Source organism: Ruditapes philippinarum, unplaced genomic scaffold (genome assembly GCF_026571515.1).
Source record: "Ruditapes philippinarum isolate M1 unplaced genomic scaffold, ASM2657151v2 ctg23500_1_1_1_1, whole genome shotgun sequence".
In the NCBI taxonomy this organism is placed as follows: Eukaryota; Metazoa; Mollusca; class Bivalvia; order Venerida; family Veneridae; genus Ruditapes; species Ruditapes philippinarum.
This window is the reverse complement of record NW_026853956.1, coordinates 1-8,418: the sequence shown is the minus strand read 5'-3', so window position 1 is coordinate 8,418 and position 8,418 is coordinate 1. Positions and strand designations below refer to the sequence as shown.

At 33.4% G+C, this 8,418-nt stretch overlaps 1 protein-coding gene and 1 long non-coding RNA gene across 2 annotated transcripts; one reads left to right on the top strand and one right to left on the bottom strand.

Annotated features, from left to right (window-relative positions):
* Positions 1-306: 306 nt before the first annotated feature.
* LOC132738499 (uncharacterized) lies at positions 307-5,982 on the bottom strand. Its single transcript, XR_009626882.1, has 3 exons — positions 4,135-5,982; positions 3,687-3,868; positions 307-642 (listed from the first exon to the last, which is right to left on the bottom strand). It is a non-coding gene; the product is annotated as an uncharacterized LOC132738499 (long non-coding RNA).
* A 225-nt stretch (positions 5,983-6,207) lies between these two features.
* Positions 6,208-8,283, top strand: LOC132738498 (transmembrane channel-like protein 7; the record flags this gene model as incomplete). The annotated part of the gene is made up of 3 exons (XM_060726003.1): positions 6,208-6,264; positions 6,980-7,061; positions 8,021-8,283. Coding segments are annotated over exons 1-3 (396 nt in total), but the record flags the coding sequence as incomplete, so codon positions are not given.
* Between the last annotated feature and the right edge of the window lie 135 nt (positions 8,284-8,418).

The window sequence follows — 8,418 nt, the reverse complement described above, 5'->3', positions numbered from 1 at the left end:
AGGATTTCAGAATAAAAACCTCGTAAAATAATTTCCAAGGATTTTTTTTAGAAAACCTTGGAAAATGAGTGACCTCGGAGTATTGGAACGATTTCCAAGGAATTTTAAAGTGTTTCCGTGGTTTGTTTTCCAAGGTTTAAATGAAAAACCTCGGAAAGTTTCTCACAACTGGGAATACTGTTATATTTTCGAGGATTCTTACTTAAGGGCATCAGAGAATTTTCCAAGGTTATTTGAGCAAAAACCTTGGAAATTTCTAGAATATCCATGGAAAATCAGAAATATAACATCCAATGAAATATTCTGAAAAGAGCAATTATATTGTCCTTTTAAGGAATTAAGAAACTTCTTTATAATAATACAGAGCAAAAAATGATCACATGACTCACTGAAACATTTAATGTCAGTGTGAAGTAAATAGTAATGCACTACAAATGAAAAGTTAAGTTAGTTGTAGTCTTTAATGGTAAATATTACAATCAATGTTCAGTTATAATTTTTTTGGTATCCGGCTATATTTTAATGTATTCAAATATCTATCTTTTGAATTCCTGTTCACTCTTCATGATTTTAAAGTGTCCCTTAGTTTTTTCCCTCACCATCACAGGGGTCACATGTGGAAAATGCTCCAGGATACAATTCCTGAAATAAATAAAGTAAATATTTAATAAAGTACAGCCATTGAAAGAAGTTAGAAAAACAATAATATAAAATCACCACTTGGCGCTTCCCTCTCCATGTGGTCAGGATCAAAGACTTCAAACTACTTGCCTTACAACATTGTATTTTTGACTCCTGAAGCCAGGATGGGCTTCTTCCCTCTGAGGGAGCTATCCAGCCCAGGATTAAGGAACACCTGAGGTTATACTCAGGACAGTTCAGTATGTGTAGGCAATCAGAATTACATCATTTAATTTCTTAAATAAACAAGAGCCCGGTTTGAGCCGGGTGATGCTCCCCGAATAGGTTTTGGACACAGGAAAGTACACCTCTTGTAGTTTCAGAGTTATGTCCGTGGAAAAAGTTCAAAGTGCAATAATTCCAAAATTAGGCAAGGCTGTTACAGTTTTTTGCACTGCACTTCTAATTAATGTGATCTATCAACTTACAAAGTTTCTTGATGCTATCTGTTATGATTTCCGAGTTATGTCCTGGACAATTCAAAAAGTAAAAATAAACAAAGGGCAATAACTCCAGAATTAGGCAAGGTAGAGTTATGATTCTTGTGCACTGCACATCTACCCATTGAGATTTATCTACCTACAAAGTTTCATGTTGATATCTCTTATAATTTTACAGCTATGTCCTGGACAAGATTTTTCTAAAAGGGGAGATTATTCAAAAATAAGGCTTAACAGAGTTATGGTTCTTTTGCACTGCACATCTATCCATTGAGATCTATTCACCTACAAAGTTTCATGTTGATATCTCTTATAGTTTTAGAGTTATGCCCCGGACAAGATTTTTCTATAAGGGGAGATAATTCAAAAACTGGGCAAAATAGAGTTATAGTTCTTTGACACTGCACTCCCCCTCGATGCCCTCTACCACTGTATGAAGTTTCAACAAATTATCTCCAAGGGTTTTCAAGTTATGCTCCGGACAAGACAACGGACGGACAGACGGACGGACGGACAGACGGACGGACGGACAGACGGACAAGGCGCCGACTATATGCTCCCCCGAAATTTTTCGGGGAGCATAAAAAAGATACATTCCTTAAAACGTTTCCATAGACAAAAATATCAGTTCACTGTTGATATATATTGTTTTAAAAAATCAGCACTTTTGTGAAAAGAAATACATCTTTTGAGTGATCCAAAACTACTTGAATGATTAGTTGTTCAAGACCTTTGTTTAAAATGAAGGCTTTAATATTTTCAAATGACCTTTTCTGTAGTTACTTTTAATTGTTTGTCTACTGTTTTGAAATAGTGAATTTAATTTTTTTCATGTTGATTTCTTATTTTTCTTCATCAGTACTTAGTGACAGGATTTCAAGAAAACTTTGGTAAGCAATGTGACAATTCTGCGATGTTAAGAAAAGAAACGATGTTTGTTACTATTATTTTAGATTATGTCATACTGGATGTTACAACCTAAAGCACTCTAAAAATATTGCAAAAAATAACGCTTTTCATAAGGTGATTCCGATTGCCTACACTAATTGTATCTGTCTGCTCAAAGTGACATCTGCATCAGTAAAGCTGGAGAGTCATCATGTAACATTAATAGCATTTCCAACAAAGTATCAATAAAACTAGAAATGTGTCCATAGGACACGGATGCCCCCACACGCCACTGTTCTGTCAATCTTATGACTCTAGGTAAAATATTTTTTGGACTACATGTGCCACAAGTTGAAAACTAAAAATCAACAAAGGGCCATAATTCTGTTAAATTTGGTCGCAGCAAAAATTCCTACCTTTACTACCATCTACACATTAAGGTTGTTAATCCCTGGAAGTTTAAGCAAAATCTACCATCCGGTTTAAGAGGAGTTGCGTTCACAAAATTTCTACATAGTATATAATGATAAAATCAACAAAGGGCCATAATTCTGTTAAATTTTTGTTGCAGCAAAAATTCCTTCCTTTACTACCATCTACACATAAAGGTTGTTCATCCTTGGAAGTTTAAGCAAAATCTGCCATCCTGTTTAAGAGGAGTTGCATTCACAAAATTTCTACATAGTATATAGTGAAAAAATCAACAAAGGGCCATAATTCTATAAAATTTGGTCGCAGCGAAAATTCCTTCCTTTACTCCCATCTTCACCTTAAGGTTGTTCATCCCTGTAAGTTTAAGCAAAATCTACCATCCGGTTTAAGAGGAGTTGCGTTCACAAAATTTCTACATAGTATATAGTTAAAAAATCAACAAAGGGCCATAATTCTGTAAAATTTGGTCGCAGCAAAAATTCCTTCCTTTACTACCATCTACACATGAAGGTTGTTCATCCCTGTAAGTTTAAGCAAAATCTGCCATGCGGTTTAAGAGGAGTTGCGTTCACAAAATTTCTAAATAGTATATAGCGAAAAAATCAACAAAGGGCCATAATTCTGTTAAATTTGGTCGCAGCAAAAATTCCTTCCTTTACTACCATCTACACATTAAGGTTGTTCATCCCTGTAAGTTTAAGCAAAATCTGCCATGCGGTTTTAGAGGAGTTGCGTTCACAAAATTTCTACATAGTATCTAGTGAAAAAATCAACAAAGGGCCATAATTCTGTTAAATTTGGTCGCAGTGAAAATTCCTTCCTTTACTACCATCTACACATTAAGGTTGTTCATCCCTGTAAGTTTAAGCAAAATCTGCCATGCGGTTTAAGAGGAGTTGCGTTCACAAGATATCGGGACGTACGGACGGACGGACTGACGGACGGACGTCCGGCCGAAATGGAATAAAGGGCCATTTCTTTTGTTATTTTCTATTGTTTAATAGAGGGCCAATGGCCCCTTACTCTATTGTTACGGAATGAACTCTATTGTTCTCTTTTGTTCTGTTTACAGTTAGATGGCCCCTTATCCCTATTCGGTAGTGCGGACGGACTGACGGACGGACGGACAAGTGCAACGCTATATGCTCCCACATTGTGGGGGCATAAAAATCAGTTCCAGAAACCTTCATTCATTCAAATTTCAAATTGAAACTTTCAAAACCTAGTTTTAAAACAAAAACATACTGTAGTATATTCCTTGAAGCCTTTCCTGGTCTACAGTTGGCTTCCTTAATCACTTGACTTTGAAGGTGCCAATGACATTCCAGTATATTACTCTGCTTTATACTATGATAAAACACGGCAAAGCTGGATTGCCATCTTCTTGTAGTTTGGAACAGTCCTGCAAACTTGCTTACAAGCTGACTCTGTAATTAAAAATTTGTAGATTCAAATAATAGATGAAAGATGAAAGTTTATAAATAATGTCATCATAGTTTCATGCACTCATCTTGTTCAATACAATCATAGACAAAATTAACATTTATACTCATAAAATATCCTCTAAACAGTTGTATTTAAACTAGCTTACATTTAGGTTAAAAATATAGATCTAAAATAGTTTGTATTTAATACTTATTTGAAAAAAAAACAACAACAGATTTTATGCATAAATGAATCTAAAATTATTTACCTGAACCTTTTTACTATCATGTTTCTTTTGTTTATCTTCCTGTCCCAGGTCATTGATCTTTAGGTTCAATTACAACAACCAAACATTTCCTGAATCTTGTCACACTTAGATAAATGTTTTCTTTGAAAATTCCAAAATATGCTCCCTAACATTTAAAACAAGATATGTCCAAAATTGCTTAGAATAAATCCAGGTTTGCACTATTTCCAACTATAACCACTTGACCCATTAATGTCTGAGATTCAAATTTTTCAACAGTATAACTGAAGGGGCAATCATAATGTGAAACAGGGGTGATCCCAAAATATCAAAGCCATCATCATTTTATTTTTACATTTATTGAAGGTACAAATATATCAAATGTTAAATAAAAGTAAAACTTGAAAATTATAATAAGTTCTTGAAAGAGAATCACAGTTGCAGTGTCATTTTAGACTGTTTTGGATGGTATAAAAACCCAGACTCCCCCTGAATAATCACATGGAACAATCTGGTCTATCCCAGAATGCTCAATAAGAAGATTGATCATGCATACGATAGAGGGAACCACCTGGGGTGCCATTAGTTTTATCTGATCAGTGTGTTATATTCTGTGTGTGAAAAGTTAGTGGATGCAGTATTTATTTATCTTAATTATAAGAAATTATCAAGCATTCATATTTTACACATTAATTGTACATAATTATATATTAAAAGGACAATTAAAAACTATTTATGTTTATTGTACACATAATTAATGGCAGAGTAAATTGTAATCTGAATGTATGTCACAGACTTGCTTAGTAGAATATACTATTTTATATGGCATAAAAACATATATTAAAGATTAATAGCATTCTTATTTCAGTGTTGCTTACAGGCTGTCAAGAAACCCTAAGTTAAGTCTATATATAGAAAGAAACTGCAGGAAAAATACTGATGCATTTGGAAACTAATAGACATAAACACTGATTGTTTCTTTTTGTATAATTATAAGTTTTGCTCTTTTATCTATTCTTAAAAATGGAGAAGATATCTAGTAACAATAATTATAAATAATAAAAAAAAATATGAAAATAAAAAATAAAATTTTAAAGTCTTTCTGATCATCAGTTATTTGAATAATGTTTATCTTATTATGATTAGTTACAATACCTTTATAGCCATTAATAAAAGGTATTTTATGGCAACAAGGAATTTACATTGTATTTAACTTTTCCATGTTTTCACACTTAAATTTTTTTAATTGATTCCTCCCAAAAAAATGGCTTCAGAAGATTAAAGTACAAATTTATTGAAAAGGAAGTTGGCCATTGACAATGTCCATACTAAAAATTGATTCCCTGGACCAAATCTCTCCTTTCCATGCTGTTGGACAATTGTTTGCTCTGACCATGGATTAAAAAATATCCATTGGCAATCTACAGTCGGGTTGTTATCTTAGTTTGCTTTAACTGTTGATTATTGCTTTTGATGCCCATTATAAGTTAAATCATGATTATGTCTTAACATTTTCCGAGATGAAATTTAGTTAAGTTCAATTATCCGAGGTCATTTCCAAGCTAAATATTGGCAAAGTGTTTCCAACAAATTTTACGTAAATTTTCAAAGTTCTTTTCCGAGCAAAAAAATGACAAAGTTCTTATTTCCATGCTTTTTCCGAGCTGATTTTTGGCAGAGTGTTTAATTCCGAGATAGTTTCCAAGGTTTTCTTTATTTCCAAGGATTTTTATACAAAAACCTTGGATAAAGTTTCCAAGGTTTTTAAAAAAACCTCGGAATTAAAAAAAAACCTTGTAAAACTGGTTTATTTCCAAGGTTTTTGAAGCAGTTTCCATGGTTTTTTTCATAAACCTCGGAAAATCTACACCCGGGCTGAGTTTTCGGCTAATGACTTCTACATACAAAATGTACAACAAAGTTACATATGAAATACAATTACAAAAGAAAGAAACCCACAAACTAACACCTACAAGCCACCCCAGCCCACTAAACAATTAAAAATTAAATTTTTTCAAAAACTGCAAGTTGTGGTTGTTTTTGGAGAAATTTTGAGTAAAGTTTTTATTTGGTAATTTTTTTCATTTCAGGGAACTGCTGATGGCAGGACCTGTGAAGCCAAGCAAAGGTCTCAGACACAGAGTTAAAAATGTACGTCATATACGAATATACCAAATTACCGTAAAATTCCTATTAAATGCCTCTGGGGGATAAACATTTTCCAAAGGGAGTGCGTTTATTAAAACACAAATTTTCCCAATTTCAAAAATCATTGTAAATACGTTTGGTGTAAAAGGAGTTTACGTTATTATGTTAAAAAGTGTTAAAGTTTTATATTATAAATTTTTGTCTTAATTTTAAAATGAAATGGATTCTGAAGGATTTGATAGAGTTAGGGATTTATGCTCGAGTTTAGCACTGATGAGTAGAATTTTCCTGATGAAAAAACTCTTGGAGTGGGGGGGGGGGGGGGGAGTTGGGGTAGGGTTTTATGGCTTTAAAAGGGAAGGGCATTTAATAGGAATTTTATGGTGTCGTAATATTACCAGTTACCAGAGTCCTTTAATCATATAAGTAGGATTTATTCTCTCTAAATACTTAAAAAATAATTTCAACATTGTGTAATTATAGCTGTTGTTACTTAGATTGGTTATTTACTGATCTTAAAATTCTATCCAGCTAGCTTACAAAGATCTTAATAGATAAACAATGTGACATAAAACTCATGCAATTTATCTCACAATAGCTAACAAAATTCAAGCATAAAAATGATATTTGTTTCTTACAGCCATTTTGAAAGCAATTATAAGTATGAACAGTACCATATCCATTAAGCATGATATAATTTTTCTGTTGTTTCTTTTAGAGATGGAACAGCTTTAAGATAAGCTGGAACGAGTTTTTGTACAGCTTTGAGATGTGGAGAAATGCTATCAAGAAAATTGAAGGTATTAAAACAATGAAATGTATAGTAATAGGATACTTGTTTTATCCTGCATCACCTATTGAATTTTAATTATGTTCACTTTGCTACAATAACAAAAGTTTCAGAGCTTGTTAAATAATTAATTTATTTGATATTTATGCCCATTGATAGATTTGTAGAGAATATTGTTTTCAGTTAGTCTGTTTGTCTCAAACCTTGATCATAATACTTAAGTTTGATTTGATTTACAGAAATGTTGATTTGAAAGAAGTGACTTGATTATGTACATAAAGACAAGGCTGAAATGCTGGCTGATTAGTGTTTTATACTGTAAAAATCTATATACAATGTACTATTACCGTAGTTATAAAGATTTCCGACAGGTTGTATGGCCCTATATAAAAGGTTGTTTGCATTTATATCCTGAGCCACTAGGCAAGGCTTATATTGTAAACAACCGTTTATATATGTTCATATAACCTTTCAGGAATTTTTTAATAACAAATTTATAATACAGGAAACTTTATTTTTGAGAGAAAGGGGCGTCTTTGGCTGAGTGGTTAAGGTCGTTGACTTCAAACCACTTGCCCCTCACTGCTGTGGGTCCTGATCGGGACTTTGGATTCTTTCATGTGAGGAAGCTTAGATCCAGCTAGCTTACGGAACGTCGATGGTTCTACTCATGTGCCCGATCATGCCTGAAATAATGCACCGAAGGGCACGTGAGGTCTTCCTCCACCAGTAAGGCTGGAACGTCAATATATGACCTATACTGTGTCGGTGTGACATAAAACCAAATCAAACAAATAAATATTTTAGAGACAAAAAAATTGAGATTTCTAATTCATTAATTGACAGCAGCCTTGTATAAAAACTACCTAAACATCACAATTTTCTGTGATGTTACAAACGTGCAGTGATATAAAAAGCATATAAAACTAAAATAAAGTATGATTAAGTTTAACTCTCATCTTGTTTCAGGTCATCAAGGTGCCGGTGTTGCGTCATATTTCGTATTCTTACGCTGGCTTTTCATTTTGAACATCTTCATATTTCTGCTTATCTTTTGGGTGATCACATTCTTTCAAGTGACGTTTGATCCTGAGACCACATATGATACAGACCTGACAGGAACTGGATCTTCAGTCTTTACGACAACTGTAGCGGAGACATGTACGACGCAGTACAACCCAAATGTCACCTCTGATGCTTTGAGCCTTATATTGGGATTTTTTCAAGGAACAGTAAGTTTAGGGTCACATTAGTATATTGGCATTAAGCCTGAAATTATCATTGAGAAAAGCTATCAGCTAGCTTACGGAATGTCGATGGTTCTACTCAGGTGCTGTTCATGCCTGAAATAATGCATGAAATTCCCC